The 25,366-nt window shown below is 44.2% G+C and overlaps 1 protein-coding gene across 1 annotated transcript in view; it reads right to left on the reverse strand.

Moving 5' to 3' along the window:
• FOXK1 (forkhead box K1) overlaps positions 1-25,366 on the reverse strand; it is a 46,543-nt gene that overhangs the window by 6,995 nt on the left and 14,182 nt on the right. The window contains exons 2-5 of the mRNA XM_009876390.1: positions 14,204-14,401; positions 3,632-3,788; positions 2,247-2,393; positions 324-517 (exon numbers count right to left, since the gene is read on the reverse strand). Coding sequence (XP_009874692.1) covers positions 324-517; positions 2,247-2,393; positions 3,632-3,788; positions 14,204-14,401 — 696 coding nt within the window. The remainder of the gene's footprint in view (positions 1-323; positions 518-2,246; positions 2,394-3,631; positions 3,789-14,203; positions 14,402-25,366) is intronic.

Raw genomic sequence — 25,366 nt, forward strand, 5'->3', positions numbered from 1 at the left:
CATCTAAACGCAGCTTTCCTTAAATGAGAGATTGGCACCTGAAAATACTTACTCCAGCGATAACTGCTTTGAATTTCTTTGAAATGATGCCAAAACAGATACGTTATTTGATGCATTTCTGTAGCTAGGTTCTGAGTATTTTTTTGGTAAACATATAAGAAGTCAGAACAATTTTCAGATTATGCCTCAGGACTATCATTTAACTGTATTACCCCTCAAACTATAAACAGAAATAAAGTTTCCTCACTGTACTTCAGGAGAAGTTCTCTGTTTGTTTTCCTTGTAATGAGTTTGGCACAGAGATTAGAGGAAATTGAAGTTACCTGGAGGAAAGAGGCCCAAAAGGTGTTCGGAAGCAGGATACTCCTCTTTGCCTTCGTTTTCTAAATGCTTGTTCTACTAGTTTGGCTTCAGAGGCAGGGTCAATTCGCCAAAAGGAGCCCTTTCCAGGCTCCTCCTGGGAGCGTGGGACTTTAATAAAGTAACGGTTCAGGGAGAGGTTGTGCCGAATGGAATTCTGCAGGAAACAGAGAAATTAGATGATTATTTTGCCATGGGGAAACACGTAACAAAGTCGAACTGTTGGAATCAGTGTTGAAGACAGAACCAAGTCACTCAACTTACACAGCTCCAAAGTCGCAGAACTGCAAGAGAACACCTGAGGAAACGTGTCAGAGTTTCTACACATCATGCCAAAAGATGGGTTTGCTTGGTACTGCATCATCACTTAAATACATCTGGAGCCTGGCAGCGCAGTGACTTTTGGGTGGAAAGCAATGAAAGCAAAGCTTTTGCTGAGGCAGGGGGAAATCACTGTAAACCACATCAGAACTCCCTCCAAAGACAGGCTTTATTCTAGGCAAGCGGAAAAAAAATTGTCTGAGCCTGTCCTAACTGCTTACCTGCCAAACGATCACCAGGGGTGCCCAAACATGCCCTAAAGGACACTGCATCTCACGGCAATCATAGTGCAAGCCAGTCAACGCGCCCTCAGACAGCTGTCTCTGAGAAAAACCCATTATCTAAGAGGCAATGGTCTAGCACTGTACAGCTTTCCAGGTGTTAAGACTATTTATCCTTTTCATTGCAAAAGCTCGCCTCTTACTGGGTGTAGCTCTGTCTTTCGGGCTAGGGGAAAGGCCAGACATGCACAAACTCATTCCTCTTCCACTTTCAAAACAAAACAAGAGCTTTTGTAGCAGCTTTAGATGAACTCTTCACAAGTGAAGCCTTAGAACGCCACTGGTAAGGGAGGGGAAAAGGCAACTTCACCCTCTGCTGAAATGCAGCTCTTTGAAGCAGGACGCAGCAACTGGTTCGCAAAGCACAACTCTGCCGAGCAGGTTAAGGCAGGAAGTGAATTCCACAATTAATTAGAACTGCAGGGAAAAGCCAGGGAGGCAGAAATGTATTTATTCCAACTGAACTCAAAGTGCACCAAGCAGCATTGCTCCTGCCAGTTGAACAGAACAAAATCAGCAGCTACAAGAGTCCTTCCAGCTGCATTAGTGTATTATATTCAAATGACAACACCCATTTCAGAGGTGTGATGCCAAGAAAAAGCCTGAAAGCAGGTGGAGCTCAGGTTTCTGAAACTTTGAAAGCAGCCCTCAAGCAAACATTTAAGCTTGATTTAGCATGTGTTAAGTATATCCAAACTCTCCTACGAAGCTGGTCAGATTTCCTTTAATACCACAAAGGCAGCACAGACTCGAAGTTCCCCAAATTCCCACTCTCAGATTCAAAACTTGTGAACTGTGACTTAGGCAGTGCAGTTGATACACTAGGAAAAAAAACCCATCTGCAGTGATTTAAGATATTATGACTAAAAAAGGGGACCTCAGTTTGCACTGGACATCACCTGCTTGGACAGATCATGCCAAACTAAGACAAGGTGAAGGATTATGCAAGATTCAGTCATGTTTTTGGGCAGAAGAGTGACTGAAAGCAAGAATGTGAAAGAATAAAGCACAAACAAAAAAGAAATACACATGACTACAGCATTAGAAGAGTTTTGGAAACCAGAGAACCCAATAGTAACACATGACATTGCTCTAGAAAGTATTTAAAAAAAAAAACCCAACTAATCATCTACAAACAAACTAGTTAGCTTACGTTAAACAAATTCACTCTGGGAACAGTCAAAGCAGCTCTATTCCCAGTGCCCAAATCTTTAATAAATGCATTTCAAAGCAGATAAGCCCTGTCAAAAGTAGTTTTAAAGCTCATCAGTGTCAAAAACTCACCTGCCAGCCTTTGTCAGCAGTCCTGTAATACGGATAATGCTTGGTAATGTGGGCATAGATCCCACTTAGTGTTAACTGCCTGTCCTGTGCTGAAGATATAGCCTGCACAATTAGCTGAGCATAAGAATAGGGGGGCTTGGACTCATCCTAAGGCAAAAACAAACCACAAACAGAAATTTAGTGACTAATAAAGAATTTGTACATTAAAGCCTACCAACTACCCAAATTAAAAAGCACACTGAGTTGTAGTTTTCACAGACGCTAAGAGAGCAAGGGCAACAAAGAGCAGCATCACCCTTTTCCCTTTCACTGTTTCGTACTGACACCTCTCAATTTAGCACAAGCATTTGTGTGCGAACAGGACTACAGGACCGAGCCAGATTAAACGTATTTCCTTCCCTCTCTCCCCAAACACATGCAAAAACCCAACTTTAATTCAATTCCATTCCCCACTGAATTTACCACACCTGCTTATACCAGCACAAGCACCTGGAAGCAAAGAGTTAGAGGGTGGATACGCTCACTGCTTTCAGCGTTCATGAAGCTAAAGCCCTCAATTCTGCCCAGCTACAACTACACTTGGGTAGAAAAGTTTCGTGCAAGTATGCTATCGGCTCTCCTCCCAGCAACAAGCCCAATATGAAACTTGATCCTGTCCTTTTCCCTCTCCAGCAGGATTTGTTTCATTCTAGGAACTTAATTTGTTTGCCAGATCTGACATTCCCAGCTCTTCATATAACTCCATTGAGAACAGCCCTTCTTGACTCAAGGGAGAACTCAATCTACAAGCAAAGCCATCTAGCATTGTGCTCCTCCACCCAATTCCAAATCAGGTGGTTTTGGATCTAGACCTTTTACTTTGATCTGGAGATCAGCACACAAAAATTAAATTTTATCATTATAACCAAGTTACCTTTTAATCTAAATTCCCCTTGCTACTCTCCTCTTTTAACATTTGCTTGATAGACCTTCACATTTGTTTTAAAGTCAGACTACAGATTTCTCATGGCAAGGATCTGGTTTCTTACCTTGCTTCCCCTTTCTCCAAATGAGTTTTGCAAAATACCATTAATTAAAAGGAGAAAGTGAGACTGAATTTTAATGGTCTTCCTCTTTACGTGTTCTTGACTTATCAAACACTTAACCATTTTAGTGAACGACTTGGATACATTTTGGGCAGCTAAGCAAGCAGATTCATCATCTACCACTAATAAAACGCTGGTTTGATGGCAGGGTCTCAAAACCCTGGGGAACACTGTACACAGTGCCCTCACAGCCAGGGTATTCTTAGACCCCTTTTAACTATATCCAGCACTGACAATAAACTGCCAGGTCTTTATAAGCCTCCCAATGAGCACTGCTGGGGAAGTAATGTTTCTCTGAACCTTTGGGCTGTCCCCGCCAGATGCATCTGCCTGCTGTTCTGATGCCGCTTTTGCCGCATACTCTGCTGCCAGCTGCAGATCCGAGGTAATGTTGTGAACAAAACGATATCCTGAGGATCCAGCACCACGCGGACTGGCCGGGCAAGAGTTGGGAACACTGGAGAGGCAAAAAAGAAAAATAGTTATTCGTTACTTCACTTATTAACAAGACACACAGCTCTTACTCTCTAAGGTACAGTAAAGCTCTTGGGTTACTGAGCAGCAGATATGCACTGGACTTATTTTCATCCTTGTGGCTTACCCAAAGCCCAGACAGACTGAGGGAAAAAAATGTCAGAGATAAAATTGGAATTTCTACAAAATCCTAGCTCCCATTCTCCTCCCCCCACTTTCTGCAATCACAAGACGGTCAAGTCTCAAAGCACTGCACTCCTCTGCGTTCGGAGAAGCACTTAAAGCAACATACACTGTATCAGGGATGAATACTTATCTAAATAAACCGCTAGCTATTTTTTATAACTTGCAAATGAACAACAAATCACTCTCCTTATAACAGAAGTAACATTTAATTAATCCTTTTAACAGATATGGGCTATGTTCTTTTAGAGTACCATAGCTAAAGCACCCAGTGCATGCATCTGTCACGAAGGCCCCTGTCTAACATCTGAGCTTCAGAAGATCCTCGAATCATAGAACGGTTTGGGTTGGAAGGGACCTTAAAGACCACCCAGTCCCAACCTCCCTGCCATGGGCAGTGACCTCTCCCACCAGACCAGGTTGATCCAAGCCCCATCCAAACCAGCCTTGAACACTTCCACGGAGCAGACACGACCAGCTTTTCTGGGCAACCTGTTCCAGCACGTCACCAGCTTCACAGAAAATAATTTCTTCGTAATATCTAACCTAAATCTCTCCTCTTTCGGTTTAAAACCGTTACCTCTCATCGTATCACCGCACTCCTTGCTAAGGAGTCCCACCCTGCTCAGTGCCACAGAGCCAAAGGCAGGCACCTCACAGAATGCCCAGCACACAAATGCAGGTAACAAAGGGAGCTGCAATCGCTGGGACACAACACAGAAGGAAGCTCACTCCTCAGCTTCGGCGAGCACGGGGAAGAAACACATTCAGAGTTCCAGGGCCACCACACGATGGCATTGCAGGAACAACTACTGAACAGGAAAGCCACGCTAAAGCCGATTAAAAGCTACAAACAAATAAAAGGTGGTTATAATATGCAGCACAGCTCAGACACACTAAAGTGAGTGTTATAAGGCAGAAATAATCAGAAAGGCTTGTCTAGGGATCCCACATCCTTCATTTGTAGGGTCGGAAGGATGGAGGGAGAGGGATGAATCTGGGAAACCGAGTTCCCTTTTTCTGTCTTTCTGGCATTCTGTGCTGTCCGGCATCGAGAGGTGTGACGCCAGAGCAGTGTGATGCACAGCCAAATCCCAGGATTACACACGTCTTCTACATAAGAGCACAGCAACAGTGAACAAGAAAGCAAAACAATACACAGAAGATTTACATAGCAAAACAAGCAGTTCAAATTGTATGACAAGATGCAAACTGAAGCCCACAGCTGGGAACTAGAAGTCAGTAAAACTGGCATAAACAATCCTCTTACCAGTCAGATGGCGAACAGCAGCACTAACCCTGACACAAATAAATGCGGCAACCAACACCCATCAAAGTGCTGCACTAAATGCTGCACGAAAAAACACACAACGCTGTCCCTTCCTCAAAAAGGTGACTGCCTAAATAAATAGCTTCACACGTTCGTACACAAACCCTTGTTCGCTCAGTGGGCAACACCTCTGGTGCATACACAACGTGACTGTGTCAGGAACCACCGCTTCCCACCACAGGCCAGCCTGGAAGCTGAGAAGCGCTGCTTCTTGCAGTGTCTTTGTGAGTGGCTTCTTTTAAAAGTGAACTGCAGGATGGGGGGGCCCTGAGGAGAGGGAAAAGGCAGCAGAAATAGGCAGCCACACCAAACCCGGGCAATAGGATCCCCATCTGCCATACAGTGGCCACGCAATGTGTTGCGCAGCCCCCTGAGACCCTCTCAGGACCCACTGTGGTTCTTGGCTTCTGCGGCTGATGCTGTTGAGAAGCGCAGCAGGAGGCGAAGCTTTCACAGGAGGCGCAAGGTCTGTAATGTGGATGAGCCCATACCTACAAATCTCCCTTTGCCAGAGATAAAGGCGTTTCCCACCTCGCCTTGCAAAAAGCAGAGCCGCTTGCGCAGGAAAATGAATCAAAGTGCTCTACTCCACGCTTTGAGCCTGTCTTCGAAGAGGATAATGCTAAACCACAGAAGACACTCTTGATGTCTTAGTATTCACGTGGGGAGCTGGTGTGAATTTAATTATTCCACTGTAATTTTTTCAATAGCTTCTCCATATACACACTTGTTACAACGTGTGGATAATTACAAATGAAAGCCATTTTCATACATGAAACAATGACAAACCAAAACCCACCACAATTCTTTTTATCTTTGTGTTTGGCACTCAAGCAATTATTGTAGCACACGGACTAGGAATGGAATAGGATGAAACATTTTTCTGATTTTGTTCTTCGTCTACATAAATACATGAAGAGCAAACCAGAGACAGCAGCCAAAACTCAGGTCAAAGACATAGAAGAAAGAAAACTTGTAAATCCACGCGCAGAATTGTATTTATCTGCTTTTTTTTTTTTTCAATAAATACAACTAGTATGGCTTCAAAGACTGTCCCACAGAGATCAGATACAAGTATTGATCTGTTTCTTCAAGATCAGCAGAGCAAATAGTTCAGTTTTCACTATTCAAAAACCTTACTCTGCAGGCCTGTGATTCTCCCGAGCACTGACAAAGCCCCTCCAACCTAAAGCGTTGTTAACTTTTCTAAAAGCCAGCCTATCCCAGCAGGTAATTGCTGAAGAACACGATAGTCCCGTAAAGCAGTAGCTGTCCCTTGGGACAGCCATAGCAGCAGCCCAAGATTTGGAAGAGGTAGTATTTTTTTTTACCAGAAAGGAGTAGGCAGACCTGCTTCCTTTCAGCCTGAATCAGTGCTCAGGCCAAGAGACACGAGTACAGAATAAACATCACAAACTTTTAGCCGCTCCATGCAGAGAGACAGGGTAACACACGCTGCCGAGTGTTCCAGCTCTTGGTCAATCATCAGACTCTTCAGAGGGAAGGGAGAAAGAGCTGACTACTGCAAAAAACGAGACACAATCTGTTCCCCTCCCAGCACAGGGCAGAAGGAGTGAAGAAACAGTTTTACTAAAAATATCCATCTGAGGGTTAAGTTAAAATTAAACATTAGGGCAGTCAAAAGAAAACAAGCAAACACAATGCAGTGACATCAGTTTCCTGGAGTTCCTGGAATTCTCCTCGCCACCCAGAGCCAGGGCCTGGCCAAGGATGCTTGCAGGCACTCACACTCCCTTTAAAAATATTATGGAACAGAAAGATTTTTCCTTACAAACTCCTGTTTGTGCTATAAAACAAAAATCGATTGTCAGGATAGAGATTATGGTTTGTTGGATATTAGTGTTGCATCAATACTTGGTAGTAACTTCACCCATTTTGGTGCTATAACCTTTTACAGAGAAAAGCATACCTAGATCTGCAATTTCGCCCAGCTCTCGGGCATCCTAACTGCGCCCCACGCTTACTGCCCGTGCAAGCAATCTTGGCTTACGGGCAATCCCAGCTAATTTGGGCTAAGCTTCTCTGTTACAGAAGAGAGCATTCTGGAGGGGAAGCAAGTGTTTTAAACCACTCAAAGACACACAGAGCACGTAAGCAAACCAGCTGCAGTTACCCAGAGCCTTAATCCTGTGGCACCACGGTTAATGCCCCAAGTCCCAGAGATCTTTGATACCCACCGAGGAGTCAGCATCTCAACTTGAAACACCGACTGAACGCAGCCAGCGAGACACCACGCCGAGACTCAGACTACACCACGTGCTGAATCACGTAGGTCCTTTGCAGCATGTTTTAAATACTTAATCCCTCTTCAGCTGGGAGGCCAGAAAGCTGAGGACTGAAGGAGAGCCTGCAATACACTAACCCATGTAGCGGGCAGAACACCTTTCAAAGCCAGGGCTTAACTTCTGGCTACTGAGAACATAACAGGTCTTTGTAGCACAACGATTCACTTTCCACTTCTGTCAACAACAGTCTAGTCTCTTAAGTTCACAGCATTTGCACGCAACAATGAAGGCTTTAAACGCCAGCTACTGGAGAGTTGCTGGAATGTCCAAAAATCAGTTTGCTTTAACTAAAGAATCGGAGTGCAAAAATAGGATGGACCACTGTGTCCACCCAGGTCACTGTGTGTTGCTTGTCTCTTCCCATTTCAAAAAAAAGGATGCAGCAGATAAAGAGAAGGTACTGAGAGGGATAACTAGGATGACCTGAGATACAGAACTGATTCCATACAGGAAACAGTTTAAGACAGAAGTTGTCTTAAAGGCAAGGTTCAGCTCCTGGCCTCTTTCAACAGAAGAGGTAGTGACCACAAAACGAAACTAAGCAACATGTCCAAAACAAGAGAAACTGCTTCTGCGTTTGTACTTACACTGTGGAATGACATGCTGCAAGGCAGGGCTGATGCTAAAAGTCTAGGTGAATGCAAAAGGCCATTATACAAGCTCCCGGAGAAAGGAGGAAGACAGAGAATCCATGAGAGGCCTTCACAGACAGATGGTCAGGAAGTCCCTGCTCCAAGGCGGGCCCTGCTGCATGAAAATAGCGGTGGCAGCCTGCACGTAAGTCAGCACTACTCAGTGTTTTCTGTGTTCTACTATTACCCCAAAGACACCAATCTGAGGAAGAATACTGGGCTAGAAGGATCTGTTGCCTGAGCACACAGAGATATTCTTATGGAAAAATCTCCAGGCTCTCTCAATACTAGCCACATTTTACAGACTGGAGGAAAACAAAAATTAAGCAAGAAGTTGTTAAATGATTTATTTATGGTCATATTACAAGTCTGTGAACAAGCTGAGAACAGAAACACTCTCAAACTCCAGTGCCAATTTCGCCAGAAGGAGCGGCAACATGAAAATGCAGGAAAGTTGCCCTATTACTTAATTTTACTCTTTTCTCCAAGCAACGTATCAAGCTACGGAGGCTCAATTTAAATATGGATAAAGCACCTACCCTCTCTATGACAAAGCAGAAAGATTACCTGAAATCTCACATAAAACTCTTCACCTGGCTTGGAATCTGCATTGCTGAAGAGGAAAAAAACCCAAACATCTCTTCAGTGCTGTTGTTCAGGATACACACGTGGGTAGCGCCTTTCAAAAAGGCCCAAGTGTACTTTTGTGAAACAGGTACAAGAGCTACAAGAATTAGAATCTTGGCAGTGCTGCCAAGACAGATTTCTGTCTGAATAGACAATTTAAGCCCCTGCTGGAATCCCTATTTCTTAAGATCTTCCCCAGTCTTCTCCTTAAACATAGGTTGGAGGCGTGTTGCCCTGCACACAAAGGACTGTGGTTCGAGATGACACAAACCTCACACCACCCCTATATTCCACCTCACGAGCCCGCAGAAAGGGGCACCGAAAGATACAGGGATGCTTTTTACATGCAGTAAGCAAGAATCAGGTGAAAGTGCAGCACCTTGGCTTGCGAAACAAGCATTTCCACGATACACCAATCAGCAATAATGGGTGAGAAGCCTCCGCCGCTCTTTCTTCCCTGGCCTAGCCCCAAAATCGTAACCCAAAGAAAGGCAGGTCCTTGCACGTTGCAGGTTTCAGACAGGTTTCAGAAACAATCACAAGTGGTGAAACTGCCAAACCAAGCTGGATTTTGATGTGAAAGGAGAAATCTGAGAGCCACCCTGCCCACTTAACACTGAAGAAAAATAAAGCTACAGTGAAAGTTAGCTAGCCACAAGACTTGAAATTCTTATAACTTGTTGGTGTTCCTGCGGTTCCCCTCTCTGAAAGGAAGTGAGCTCACTCCGACCGTGGATTCGGTGAACATTTTATACTGCTGAGGGGAAGAGGAAGTGCTCGTGGAGCTGGTGACACCTGCGGCCCTTCCTCCAACACATGGCTTGGCACATCTCCTCTAGCACATGGTCCATTATCTGAGAGAAACATGCGTAGAACTCCCAAGCCCAGTATAGATTGTTCCGTTTCTGACGTGATGTATACGCAGCAAGCTAGTCAGATTGTGCTTTGGGGACAAGGGGGATTAAAAATAATCATCAGGCTGTCCAGTTGCGGGAGTCAGCCGAGCTGTATGTTGTGCCTGAACGCAGGAAGCAATGGATACCTGAGACAATGCAAAAGAGCCCGTGTGGAAAAAAAAACCTGCCTGGGAGCTCTTCACCGGCGTTTCGGTTAAGTGGTTACTGGTGCTATCGGAAGAAGCCTGAATGAAGCGGAGCCAGCGGTACTTAGGCAATCCCGTTACGGTGAGTGAATGCATCTACTGAAGCCAGGGTTCATTCAGCTTCCCCCCCCACACCTTTAGAGGAAATGCAAAAGTTCAGATTCAATCCCAAGTGTTCTGAAGAAGGGTTGTAGGGCTGTCTTAGAGCCTATTAAAAAAGCACTCCCTTTTCCCAAGCAGTCAGCATTTGCACATCTACTGGAACACGGCTCACACACACTCTTCCGTCGTGCTTTACGGAATAAAAGCTCTATACATAAATTATCTACTACGCACTCCTGGAAAGGAGTAATTAACGCCATACGTGCATAAAAAGCAGGTGATGAATTTAAATGACCTCTTGAAGGCCACAAAACAAGTTGTTGGGTAAGCCAAGATAACTGCAGTTCCTGGAGTGCAGGCCTCTGAGTAATCCACTATCAGAGCATGCAACGTGTTAATGAACTAATATTGCCTAGTGAAAACAAGGGAAGAAGGTTTACAGAATATAGCTTATGAAACCATGGCAATTCAGCTCAAAACTTCTGGTTTAGTAACCAAGCTTATAAAACAAAAGATGCAGAAGACTACCAGCTTATCCTGCATTATCCATACCCTTAATTTCATTGTAAACTGGGTATTGACCCTTCTAGCAACCGCCAAACACGGGCAGGCACACTAAATACTAACCATTAAAACATAAATTTGGGTCCACATACAAATACATACCAATTGAGTTATTGGCACAGAACCTCACCAGACACTTTCAAAGCAGTGGTTCTCACTGGGCTCTTCCCTGCACTTATCAAAGAATTTTTTATTTTTTTTTTCTTCTGATAAAGACTGTGCATGTGACTAACTCTCCATGCCCTTTCAGTGAAAAAACAAACACGTACAAGACAGTGTTCAAGCTCGCAGTCATTCAGGTGCAGAGATAAGCCAGAAGTAGCAGCTGTAAAATATGAATGACGATACTGACTCCCATAGTACAGCATTTAGTATTTCTTTATTGTACCTTTTAAAAATAGGTGTCAGTGAGAATGTAACTGCTGTTAAGAACAGGGAGGCATCCACAGAGAAATAATTTCATTTTCATAACTACTACAAAGCACTCAACCCTGAGGGGCAGGGCTGGAGAGAGATGCAATTTGGAAAATTTAGTTAAGTTACTACTATGGGCGCATTAACACCAACTGGAAGATAATAAAAGGAAAATTAAACACTGCAAATGTAAACTCTGATGCAGTGTGAGACCAGGAATATGCTCCTACAATACACCTTGTCTCCCTGGATCTGTTTATCATCCATGCACGAGCCACTGGGGACTAGACTGCAACACGTCTGTGGAGGGCCCGGTCATGGAGCCATCCGGGACTTGAAGCAAAACCAGGCAAGTGAAGTGTTGGTGCCACAGGTGAGAACTTCATGTCATCAGTGGCACCCAAAGGGGATCCTCCGAACACGAGCTGCAGAACCTTAAAGCCAGGTAACCAAACGACCATCCTGAAGTTGCAAATGGCTTCTACCTCCCAAAAGGCAGAGCTGAATTGAACCAAACTATACACATAGTTTTCACATAGCTTGTCAATGCCTTGTATCTACTGAGAGGAGATTCGGTGCTACTCTGTCCTCCCTTATGTTGTGTAAAATGGCAGGCTGTTTCTACTGATTTCTTACAACCACAGTGGCCTTTTCCTTTTTGGAACGTGCAAATCTGACTTTTTTAAGAAGGAATTTTGAACTCAAAGCAGGAGGAAATAAGCCATGCCTGTGTGTAATCCTCACAGCACGTTGCCAACCAACATTTTCCCTTAAAGCTGTACAACAGCACTCAAAACACATCTACAAATGGCACCTCCTGGAGATAAAACACCTAGCTAAGAAAACAGCAGACATTTCTCCCTAGGAGTAAGCAGGAATCTTGCTTTGCAAAGCTGCTGAGGGTGGCAGGTTTGGTTTTGTTTAACTAAAGCTCATTCCCTCTCTAGGCGGTGCACTTTGCGGAGGGAAAATAAATAGGCTAAGGAAAAAAAAACAAAACAGAAGCTTGCAGGGGGGAACCTGCAGGGAAGCGAGCTGCAGTGTAAACAGGGAGGCAGAGCAGGGCTGGGGGTCAGGAGGGCTGGATCTGGCGGTGGGAGCGCAGGTTCAGCCCCTGCCCCAGAGCCGGGCGGAGGCAGGAAAAGGGGGCCAGAAGGCACTTTCCAAAAAGGAAATTTCACCCTGCCCAGGATTTCCAAACTGCAATAATTTTCCACGGGCCAATCAGGGAGGAGCGAGGCAAACGCACCAAATTAGGAAAGTAAATACTAGAAGGGGGAGAGGGAAGGAGGAGGAGAGTGCAGCTCATGCAACCACCTCCCAAGGCCAGCGAGGGGAGAGGGGCGTGGGTCCCACAGCGAGCCCCCGCAGCCCTCCCAGACCTGCCCTGGGGAAGTGGGAGAGGACACTGTGGCAGCCTCACCCACCAACATGAAGCTACCAAGACAGCAGAGAGCTGCTCTGAAAAGCAGGCGGCCAGAATACACAGGATCACAGCTACATTCTTCCTGAGGAGCATTTGCTTCTCGGCAGAATCACCCGACTCGCTTCCCAAAGCCTGGCCCACAGGGTGCGAGGGCTGCAGGACCCTGCGGGGCCAGGGCAAGGCTGAAGGGGCTGAGCAGGGATGTTTACAAACGTGTCAGTCCCTCCTCTGTAAGAGGAACTCGGAAATGAAAGGGGTTTGGCAAGTGAAACCTCAGATGTCTTTTGAGGTTTTCTGAAGGCTTGGCTGGGTGAGCTTCTGCTCAAGACAAACGGATGCAATCATTAATCATCCTTAGTAAACACTCCAGTAGGGGCTGAGCACAATTCAACACTACTATTTCCACTTTCTCCTTATGCAAAAGAAACATTCTCAGGGAGTCAAATATCAGTTGCAGGCATATGCCAGAGTCAAAAGATACAGCCTCTGTTAGTAACACAAACCACACTGGGCTGCTTTGCACAAGATGACTGAATGGAAACTAACTACCATATGTTGGCAAAGAAACCATCCCCCTCCCCTCCCAGCAACAAGCTTCGTCTAAAAAGAGAAGGTTAAATATAAACTAAAAGCAGTGCCTGAAGAGAGGACTAAAACCACAGCTACCTCCAGCCCCCACTTTCTAGAATATCTGCACTGCACATCTGCGCAGCTCTGCAAGACTGGTGGAAAAACCCAAACAAGCGAGCGCCTCCAGATCTGTGCAAAACCAAACCGGCTTCGTTGTGACACCGAAGTCCTCAGCCACATAAATTTGAATATTACTCTCTGAATTAGTGCTAACTGTCAGAAGATGTTTGTGTGTGACACTTCTGTAAAAAGGTGCAGACAAGAAAACAAACCAAAGGCTATTGCTATTTTACCACGTACACTCTTGTTAGACCTAGGCCTGCGCATATTTAAAATTCTAATACAACACCCTATACCATGAGTCCACGTCATAAAATTGATTATACTTCAGTTAACAGCTTTAACGTTAAAAGAAATTACAGTACAAATCCGTAACATCACCACTTTGCTGAGAAGGAAAAAGAGGAAAGAAAATATTCCAAACGGTAACTTGATGTTCAGGTTGTTTCTACTGCACATTCGTGAATCAGATACTTTACAAAACAGGATACAAGCACAGATGTATGTTCAGATTGCTACAGCCCCTCCGTACCCAGTCAGCATCCTACCCTCATTTCCTTCTATTCCCAGGAAACCACGTGCCAATGGCCACCCTTGTCCCTAACTTTAGATAACACCGGCACCACCCAGCAACAACAGAATATTATTGAGATAAAAATAAAGCAGGCAGTCCTAACATAGGAAGTATTTGTCTGCTTTCTTTACTTCATGCATATAGGTAGCTCCTGACAGATATTTCTAATTCCAATGCCAAAGATAGTCTAGTAACTTCACAATGTGAAACTAATACTCAAGCTCCCTCTGAACCCTTTGAGAATTAAACAAGACTCCTGTGCCCTACTTCCAACCACCACAACACAGTTTTTTAGCAGCCTTCCATCATTTTGAACATCGGCTATTTAGTTATTTTAATGGGGCATTTTATGTATCGTGCATTTCGTACAAAAGAGGGCTGAGAGACCGATGTCAGAGAACACGGATGGAAACTCCCAAAAGCACACTTTGAGTAGCGAACATCTTACCTGATAGTGCCTGTGGGGGACGGGAGGGGACTGACCACACTCCGGAGATCCGGCTCCGGGATGTGGATCTTCAGAGGCGATATCTGAGGGTAAAGTGGCCGAAGGGGAGGCGATGAGGCTTCCTCTTTTACTTCCTCTTTATGGTATAAAGACGTGAACTGGATCTTTATAACCGTGCTAGGGAATCGGAAAGTACATCTGTAAGGGAAAGAAAGGGAAAAGTCAGTTTCACACACAACACTAACGGTATTGAAGTGTTTTTGTATGCAGCTGCTGAACAATTCTTAGCAGGGAAGTCCACTGTAGTCTACAGCATCTTTCTCTCCAGTGTCCTGAGCAGAATTCCTGATCATGCATACATCTTTGTAAACCTACCATAGTGTATCATGTATCACCTCGTGACTAGATGCAAACTGAAGGTTTGGGCAAGTTAACTGATTTCCCCAAGGCCATGTATTCAATCAGTGACTAAGCAAGATGCAGAACTGTAATAACAAACTCTTAGGTTCCTGTGATATCAAGGACTAGGATTTATCTTGTAGCTCCTTGGACATAAGTCAGGAAGACAGAAGTTACTGGAAAGTACCAAACCACAAGCAACATGGAGCAAAAGAACCATAAAGTGCAGACAGAGCAAGGAACAGTCTTCCAGGTAAGACCAGACAGCACTATTTAAAGACTGGCCTCCACATATTGTATAACTATTACCCATTTACGTCTCTGCACATGATGCTAAAGGATCATCTGGCAGGTTTCAGATTAAAACACATTCATTTAGAAGTGCCTCTCTTTAGACAACATGGGTTATAGCTAGTAGAGTCAGAACAGGGCCCCTGCAAGCCTATAGGGACTCATTTCTTCTCTAAACAACACTTCTTTCCAAATGTCACTTAGGCAAAAAAAAAAATAAAAAAATCCACACATCTACAAGTGTAGCCTTCAGGAGATGCTGGGAAATTCAAAAGGAAATAACTGCTGACATTTTCCATACTTGAACAGAAAGCTTTCTAATTTATAGTGTCTACAACAGGCACAGGGCTGTAAGAGCGAGTGTTCTGCAATTCTTCTCATTGCACTTTAATTAGACAATAATGTGCAATCAATACATGCTTTCCAGGGATCGTTTCACTTACACTAAGGTTAAAGCAGCAGGAAATAAAAAACAAGTTTAACCATGGGGAAGGCAAGCAGGGCACTGTAACTGTGCTGGCTTCCAGCATCTCGCCTATAGAAGGAAATGAAGGGACTCTAGCTGCTCTGGAAGTGCTAGTGTAGGCTGAACCTACTTCTTTTTACCTGCATATTACTGAATCCTGCCAGGTAAAAGAACAAGGTGGCAAGCAAGTAAATCCATACTTGTGACCACCATATCTTAGTGCTGCAGAGAAACATCCTATTACAGCTCTAAAAGTCATATTCCCTTGCTCTTGGTTCTTCCGCACAAGCTACTTCTGCTGCAAGGTCGTGCTCAGAAACCTGCCGTGAAGAGCACAAAAATTACCATTCAGGCACAGGAAGCTCATTCCCATCTCCCACCTCATCTCTGAAATGAGCTGGCTCAGCATCCAGCAGCTTAGACCTGCAATGGCTCTGCGACACACAGCAGGAGCTTGCATTGCATTTAATTCACTTCAGAGGTCCTGTCACCTGCACTCATTAATGCATTAAATATGAACATCATTGCTGGCAATGCAGCCTAATTGTGTTTATCTAACCCTTCTGAACAGGGTTCCCTGCAGACTCAATACAAAAGCATGATTCAAGCCAGCAGTGTCCGTGCCCTGCGATGTGTGCCAGCAGCCGGCACACAGCTGACCGAGACGAACCCGAGACCAGGCTGCTGAAGCACTGCTCTGCATGTTCGGCTTTCGTACTGCTACACGGATTTGCTTACAGGAAAAGGTAAAGAATACATGTACTTGCAACGAGCATCACACAGACTAAGGCTCAATACCAGCGTGTGCAAAGCTTCAGCATTTCTCAAGCTGTTACCAGGGAAAGGCTGAGCTCTCTTTCATAGAGTAATGGAATTCTCTGCTGTAATGCCAGGTGCTCAGTATTTTTCAGCATCTCAACCAAGGACAAATCAATCCTCATTTATCAGCACAATCCCAACCTGCTGCTGAATTCAACAGGTCTGACTGCAGAGCCCTAAGGCAGTTTTGCAGCACTGCTGAGGCCAGAAGATCCCTGCTGCAGCTTCATACCAGTAAGGAGCTCTATCCCACTTGCCACCTCAGTCTTCCTTTTCGTAAAGATCCAGTAATGCAAGATCCATATCTCCTGCACGTTACCCGCTTCCAGGTGATGGTGCAACTCATCAACTCTACTATACATACTGATGCTGTAACAATGTTGGATAAAGTGGCAATACCTACACCCAAATCACTGTGAGGCATCAATCTGGGGAGTACGGGCAATCTTAAGAAAAATCTGTTACTTTTCCAAAACCATGAGTCAGCCTGAAATAAGAAGTCTAAATTAACCCAGTAAATGTGCTGAAAAGGCCCATCTACCATGGCTTTTCCTTGAGAGCCTCCCCAGAGCTCTCCGATTCAGCCACGTGACTCGGCCGCAATCTCCAACTGGAACACGGCAAGAGAAGCAGAGAGGCTGGGCTGACTACACCAGCAAACAATTTGTTGGCTGCGGTAATTTCATTTTTAGAAAGACAGGCTTCCCAATCCGCTGAAGCAGAACCCAGGACATACAACGAGCTTTGCACAGATTATGCTAGCTAGCACGGACATGGCCCTTTTGTAAGCAACCAGTCACAGGAAAATCAGAGAGTGGCTATACGCAGGGGTGCCTGCAGCTTTAGAAAGCTTCTGCAGCTTGGTCTGTACCGGCCGCCAGTACTGACAGTGCCTGCAAAGTCAAGGAGGGGGTAATTTATCTGAATTTATGCTTTTTCTGCTGTAAAAAAAGAAAAAAAACCCCAAAAAACAACTGAGACCCAAGACATGGAAATGCAATGCAAAACAGACTGTAAATTCCTGTGGAACTCCTCCCTTCCCTCAGGGGTGAGAAGGTGCCCGAGATTAACAGTATTGTTCCAGTCTCTATCACAGCCACCACAGCAACACAAACGGTGACAACAGCGCAGCCCAAGCCACTCCTTCCCATCAGCACACACACACCAATCCTGGGGAAGGGTGCCAGGGAGAAGTCAGAAGCGGCATGATTTCCAAATCACCTTGTCGAAGGGAGCTCACTTTTCATTACACTGAACCTGAATGCAGTTTTAATGAGCTTTTCTAATTGTCCCCTTAATTAACCTCTTTCCAACCAGAAGCGGATAAACTCAAATTATATCGGGTAGTCCTATTTAGGAGTGAGGCACATTAGAGCAGGATTTCAGCCTATGAGAATTACACTTCTACAGAAGATAAGCAGGACGAGACAGACAGCCCAGGCAGAGTATGCATTCCCTAAGATTACTGTACATATTTCAAGTTCTTTAAACTGAGTTATATCATTTGATCTGTGTTGCATGATTCCTATCAAAGGTGCACAGCAATTACTACTACTGCTTCACATTTCCATCATGAGAAAAGATCAATCTGAAAGCACAGAATCTGAACAGAAAAAGCTTAGTGAAGTTAACTAGTATACATCCAAGGGTGGCCAAGAAGCAACTTCTAAGCACCTCTGAAATTTTCAGCTGATTAGAGGGGTAAAATAATGGTCAACAAAATCTCTTGGTCTTGATACAGGCAGGAATCAACATGTTTCAGCTTCAGAACTGCTGAGTTTAGTTGATAACCTGCTATCCCTGGCTATATAAATTGTATGTTTTGTATTCATACAGAGTTATAAGGCGTTGCATACATCGATTCCTTGTGGGAAAGGATTCCCCTTACTTTAGGATGCCTCGCAAGAGAGTGAGAATAAAAGGCTTTTTCTTAGTTTGTGTTAAAACTAGAACCATATCAACACATACAACCCAGACTCCATAAACTGCATAGAAACAATTCTTGCCTTATTAGATTACAGGCAGGAGAAAGTCAAAGAAAATGGATTGCTGGCTCCCTGCTGCAGGCTGGAGTTCACAGACTCCCCAGCACGCCCTGAACGCAAGCTATATATACACTGCAGACCAAGGGGAAGAGGAGCACATATGCCACACATGGTTACAGTGATAAAAAAAGATGTAAGCAAAACCCAGTTTCCAGAAGTTTCCCGGACGAACTCCTCATGCTGACAACACAGCACCCAGGCTATTAGGCATCCTTCACGTGGTGAACTAGTGACAGTGACCACAAGCATTCCATCTACAGGAAGTCTGAAAATAAAGCGCTAGGAAACACTAGACTATACGAACAGTCACCCCTAAAGCAGATTTCAGAAAAAAAGTTCAGTAAAACGCCCAACAAAATGAATCCAGACTATAAAAAGCAGACACATTCTCCTCCTCCTCAAAGCACCTTTTCCTCACAGATGCAAAGAAGACAGAGATGCATTTGCCAAAGCCCAGTACCAGGTTCAATAGAAACTATTACGGCCACTGATTTCTTTGTCAAAGCACCATGAGTGCTGTTCAACACCAAATCACTTCTGCTAAGCTCTGCTGCATGAAAGGTTATTTAAAGATTTTAAAAGGAGACAGGAAACTGTGCATCATTTATGCTTCTACATTTACACCATGGAAAAGCACAGCAGACAAATCATGCAGGGTGAGACATATATATAAAAATACATATACACAAAAACGCATACATAAACCCTGGAATGATACTTGTATTATTATATATATTATGCTTGTATATATAAGCATATCATATTTTATATATAAACATCATTCCAGTTTATTACACAAAACGGAATAACCAGAAAAGTAAGTTGGAAGACTGTTACAGATGCTATGTCCTCAGCAAGTCAGTACCACCTTTGCCTACTTTATCTTGCCATAGTTTACAAAATCCTGTTATTCCTGAATGTTCTAGGTATAAATGCACCAGTAGCACCTGTGTTACAAACAGTGCCGAGACGCAGGTCGAGGGAGAAACACTGTAGGAAGTGCTTTGTTTAAAAATAACGCTTTTCACAATCTGAATCAGAACACAGACCGGAGGTTTCATTCAAAAAGCACAGTCAGGCATCATTGTCTCCTTTTGCTGCAACTACCACTTTATTTTTCTTTTGAAACTTGCAGATACCATTACCACACAGCTGACTCTCCGTATGTAAATCCTTCCCTTTGCCACATGCCAGTGTGTCAGAAATCACGCGGCCAGCAGGACCAGGGCAGGGATTGTGCCCCTGCACCCAGCATTGCTGAGGCAGCACCTTGCATCCTGTGTCCAGTTTTGGGCCCCTAACGACAAGACAGACATGGAGGGGCTGGAGCACGTCCAGAGAAGCGCAATGAAGCTGGAGAAGGGTCTGGGGAACAAGGCTGATGAGGAGTGGCCGAGGGAACTGGAGAAAAGGAGGCTGAGGGGAGACCTTGGTGCTCTCTACAACTCCCTGACAGGAGGCTGTAGCAAGGTGGGGTCGGTCTCTTCCCCAAGTAACAAGCCAGGAGGGTTTATGTTGAACATTGGGAAATATGTCTTCACTGAAAGGGTTGTCAAGCACTGGAAGAGGCTGCCCAGGGAAGTGGCTGAATCACCACCCCAAAGGTATTTAAAAGATGTGTAGAAGTGGTGCTTTGTGACATGGTTTAGTGTGGAGCTGGTATTGCTGGGTTAATGGTTGGACTTGATCTTTTCCAATCAAAACCGTTCCATAGGGGGCTGGTTAGCTCAGTGGTTTGAGCGCAGTGCTGGCAACAAGGATCGACACTGATGTCGTGAGTTCGATTCCCGCTCGGTCCCCATGTGTTGCCAGGTCTAGTCGAGAGGTGGTGTCCCTGCCCAAAACAGGGAGGTTGGACTAGATGATCTCTAAGGTCCCTTCCAGCTTAGGCCATTCTATGATTCTATGATATTATGAGGTGTGGGGACAGTAACACAACTCTGCGGGATGAAGCAGTTACCCTACCATCAGTAAATACCTCGGATTCAGCAAAGGTGGGCAGCCAGAGCTCCAATTACAGCAGCACGAGTCACAAAACTATGGCACTACTAGCTGAAGTCTGACCAAGGATGGCCCCAAAAAGGAACCTTGTAAAAGAAAAAACAAAGCTCGAAACAACAAAAAAGCAAGCTCCACACAGCAGTTTCTGTTCCCTGTAGCTTCTCTGAAACCAATTTGTTTTGTGTGAATTACTTACAGTTCACCCAGAAGAATACAGTATTATTCCCATGCCCAAAGTTCCAAAACCACGTTGGGTTTCTCAGCACAAGTGAGAATTTGCCATCAGTCATCTTTGTCAGGCTATTACCATTACCAGTCATTCCATGGTACCTAACATGAATTTACTGGAGGGCAAGGCAGATGCTTCTTACACTTTGAGTCAAGGCATAGGATAAATACTAAAAATTTCAGGCCACGATCAACGGGCAGGTACTGTACGTAGCAACCGTTACAGTTACCTCCCGTAACTAGTTTTCTTCATCTTCGGTAATCAGCTAAGGGAAGAACCACATGCCTACATCTATGAAAATCAAGTTCCCATTAAGTCGTAAATCCACTCTCTCTTCACATGACAGGTTGAAGCAGTCTGAAAGGAGGTGCCTTGGAGAACATAAAAGACTCGCTGGGAAAGTTTAGGCACCAGTCAACCCAATAACAAACTAAATTTGGTTAGAAAAAGATAAGAGTTTGCTTCACTTAACATCTATCCAAGCCCTAAAGGTGTGCCCACAGAGAGAGAAGCAAACTAAGACAAGAACACCTACCTCAGATTCACATTTCTTCAAAAACAAGGCTCCGCTAATTGCTGTGACCACTGCAAAGCAGCTGAGCTGGGAACAGTTTTTGACTAAGATTTGTGGCTTTGCGATTCTGCACTCTGCGCAGGCAGAGCAACAGCCTTCGAAACTCCAGCTTTTCTACACTAAGCCTCACAGCACTACCCAGCCTAAAATAAAACATTTCCACTGCAAAATATTTAGAAGGGCTTCCACTCATTTCAGTAGCTAAATTCACCAAATCAATATTTTTGCCATTTTCACAAAAATAAACTAGACCTTTACTCCCTGATGGGAATAATTATTGGAAGTATTGTGCTTAAAATCATTATTTTGCTGAAGCTACAGTTGTCTGAAGCAGCAAGGTGGGCAAAAACATGAGTAACATACCCACCTTTCAATCACAAGCGAACAAAAATGAGTATTTGAATGAATGTCATAAAAGTGTACAACAAGCTCTGAAAGCTGTCTGAGCTGTCACAGGAGATTAGGTACTACTCACCCCTCCTTTATAATAAAATAATACTAATAAAATCATTCACCATTTCCTGTTCCACTCCCTATCCCAGATTTTTTTTCCCCCTAAATAACACTTTGTGAGCAATACCAGTAAGAAACCAGCTATATCCCCTATTTGGCTAGTGCTATCCGCATTCCAGACGAAAAAGTTAATTGCACTGACTACAGTGCTCTGGTAGAACCAAGACAAACACATTTTATCCTCCTAAGTCTAAGCACATATTACAAAGCAAGCATGTACCTATCACCATGGCAATTTAAGAGTCATTACAGTTCTTTTATTTACACATTTCTTTAGGCTAGGGGACAGAGACAGCACAACCACCAAGTTTTTAAGAGTGCTTGGTTCATTTTGGAGGTTACCTCACTATTAAAGTAATGAGTTTTCAGCACTTGCTGTTTCCCTTCCAATTCTTCTACTGATCTGACCAAATTTAACACAGAAATCCTACTGATAAGTCCTTTATCAAACACACATCAGAGAAGTATCTGTAACATGACAGTCGGTAGAATCATGTGGTGCATGCATGAAGAGATAAGCAAAGGGTCTGCAAAAAAAATGGTGAAGCCCAAAATCCACATTTGTTCTTCCTGTAACGAATCAACTCAATCTGAAGACAAGCAAGACAAGCACGTTGCCAGACAGCAGCAGCACAAGGAAATGAACTGCAGAGCTCCCTGCAAAAACGCCTCTGGTCTTAGCCACTATTGTTTCATCAGAGGAAAAGCTATAAAAGTCACCGTTAGCGTTTTAAACATAAGTGAAGGAAAATCAGATTTAGAAAGTACTGAGATTGTCGGCAAATAAAGCAGTACCGCGATCTCTGTCACTGCTGAAGAGACAGAGCAACTCGTTGAAATGTTTGGTCATAATCATTCTGGAAGTCACAACCTGAGTTTAGATGAGGAGGACTGATTTCCAACCTCACAGTTAGCTTGAGCTCACAAATCTCTTGCCTCGCATGCTTTGTAGCACAATCACAGAATGTCAGGGGTTGGAAGCGACCTCAAAAAGATCATCCAGTCCAGCCCCCGTGCCAGAGCAGGACTCACTTCAATACATACTGTCACGCTTAACGTTGTGGACGGACAAAGAAGTACGTGTATCAGCTGGGACGGAACGAAAATTGTCTGTGTGCGTATCTGAGTGAGCTCCGGTTTCAAATCATTAGCTGACTTCGAGAGAGAGTGGTCTTACTTCTACTTCATGAATTTTAATGTTCTTCTGTTGGGAACCGTTTCCAGAAAAACTACCAGGAACTATTTCCATTGCCCTGTTACGCCAGATGCACAAGTTTCAGTGTTACCGGGGGCCCTGGCATTAACCACTTCTTAGGTATCACTCCTGCACTGGAGCTGATGTAAACTTGGTTTTAGTAAAGCCAAAATCACACCAAAGTAATCAGGAACTCCTCATAACCAATCCAGTGGACTTAGTATTGATCAGCCTGTAATGCCAGATTACTCGAAGGATGTTCTGCCCTTCCCCTGAAATGCATTCGAGTTAGCTGGAAATCCTCCCCTTTCCACAGTCAGCCTACACTTCCTGGGAAGAGTAACTGGACAACTGACTAAAATTCTGCAGCTCATGTGGATTGCCTACTGGTTTCCTCTGCCTTAAAAATCATCTTCTGCCCAAAGAGGTATCAATTATGCTACTCAATCTCATGAAGATTTATTTTAAAAACAATCTATATCCGTTCCTCTACTGTAAGAGGCATTTCCTTTACTCCTGCCACCCCTCCTTCCCCTCAAAGTCACCCTCGTGCCAATAGCACCATCCAACCCACTGCACAGCAAGTCAAACCAGGCAGCTGAAATAATAAGTATTTCCTTTTTTTTTGCCGGGAGTAAGTTGACAGGCAGATCAGATTCTTGTCCTGCCTTCCACATGGCAACACCAGCACGGAGGAGGTGGAGGGGACAAGTACGAAGGGGAGGAAGGAAAGGAGGAAGTACCAGCAAAAATGATACAGATTTATAACAGATGATAAAAACAAAAAAAAAAGAGGAAAAAAAGAGCACGTAACCACAAACTGAGATTTAAGCATCACATGATCCAAACACTGTCTTCTTTCAGAAAATGAAGTGTAATTCATTCATTTTAAGAAGAGCTCTGTTCTTTATCAGGTAAATCGCAGCAGTCATCATGCTGATGCTTTGTGGCTGGAAATTTTCAAAAGTTCCTGAAACAGAAAAGTCATGATTTTTTTTTCTTTTAATTCAGCTTAATTATTTCAACCCCAAAGTCACTCTGCTGCATGGAAGACCACCAAACAAAGACTGAAAATGTTTTCTGCATTCCACCAAGTGCTTCCTGCGGCTTGTACCCATGGCAATTCTCCCACAGCAACCGGCAGGTCAGCTCTGCAGGAGCAGGAGTGGGGTTGTGGTCCTCTCAGATGGGACACGTGGGTTTGCACGCTGCAAAGTAAGTGCTTTTTAGTACTTTCATGCATCCAGAGCTTATTCACTGATTGTCCTTGAGAAAAACAAGCACAGTAAGATGGCTGAACAAGGACAACGTTTCTGAAAAAAGTTAAAATAGCTATTTCTCTTTGTCACAGACAAGACCTTTTCCTTATGCTCCTTGCTACTGATTAGCTGGAACCATATACCTGGTAAAGGATTTTCTCCCTTAATGAGAAGGCACCACAGGTTACACTGGGATTTGCCTAATGCTGCATGTTACCATATTTAAAACGAAGTTTCCAACACAGCCAGACAAGATTTCAGATGGGCAAAGAGCGTGTGCAGGCAAGTGTATCTATTTAAAACAAATACTACCAGCAGCATCAGGCAAAACCACAACTTATGAATAGCTATGTCTCTTAAAAGCACCAAGTAAATGAGCTGTAATGAACGTTTCCATCGAGTTCAGCTGCACAGGGCTTCCCTTTATGCCATTTCATCAAGGTTCAAACACATTAACACTTCCACACAGAGGCAGATTTTCAAAGAGGTATTTTGGCAAACTCCTTTGAAGACAGCAATGCTCACAGGAAGGTTTGGGCAACCTCTGGGACGCCTCTCCCTGCCAGCACCATGCACACACAGACATGCACAAAAACTATTTCTCTTTCCTCAGTCCCTCCAGTTTCCACAGACATCCCACCTCGTAGTGCTGATCAACACCAAGGTCTCAGCCACTGCCCATCCCAGGAGAGGGCAGGGAGTGAACCAGAGCCAAGGAGGTGGTGGAACGGGAAGAGTGTAAACCCCCCCAGGCTGATCAGGAAGGCTAAAAAGGGAAAGAGACACCAGAAACCCAACACAAAGAACATCAAAATGCTGGTTTGGTTCGTCTATTTCTTCTTTAAAAGTGCATGGGGAAGACGAGCTCATTTTCTTTTTTAGGCTCCATCAGCCAGATGTTAGTGCAAACTCTCCTGGAGGTTTTGCTTTTATGATACCATGCTGTGAAACTTCAACAATCATTTTATGCTACACACCTTCCCTACAACTTCCTATCTAGTAAACCCTTGGATTGCTGTCACAGAGCAAACTGAAAAATCGAGCAACACCACTGACAGAAAGAGTTAACTTTTCATCCAAGTGAACATTCGAGGCTGTTTCACACTGAGGAATTAGCAGTGAAGAATCTCTTTAGTAATGTTGTGATTTTACTGTTCGAAAAATTATTTGAGACATCAAGCACAGCCCCACTTCCAGATTCTCCCCTTTGAGGAGTAAAGCACCGCACAGGAAAGGAAAAAAAAAACCAACCAAAAACAAGGTTGGGGAACAAATTTATGGAGCACCAAAACAGCATTTCATAGAAGAACAGGAAAGAAATCACCACAACTGCTGAGAAGGGCGTTTCAATCAATTACTGGGAGAGTCAGCA

Source organism: Apaloderma vittatum, unplaced genomic scaffold (assembly GCF_000703405.1).
Source record: "Apaloderma vittatum isolate BGI_N311 unplaced genomic scaffold, ASM70340v1 scaffold14819, whole genome shotgun sequence".
Taxonomy (NCBI): Eukaryota; Metazoa; Chordata; class Aves; order Trogoniformes; family Trogonidae; genus Apaloderma; species Apaloderma vittatum.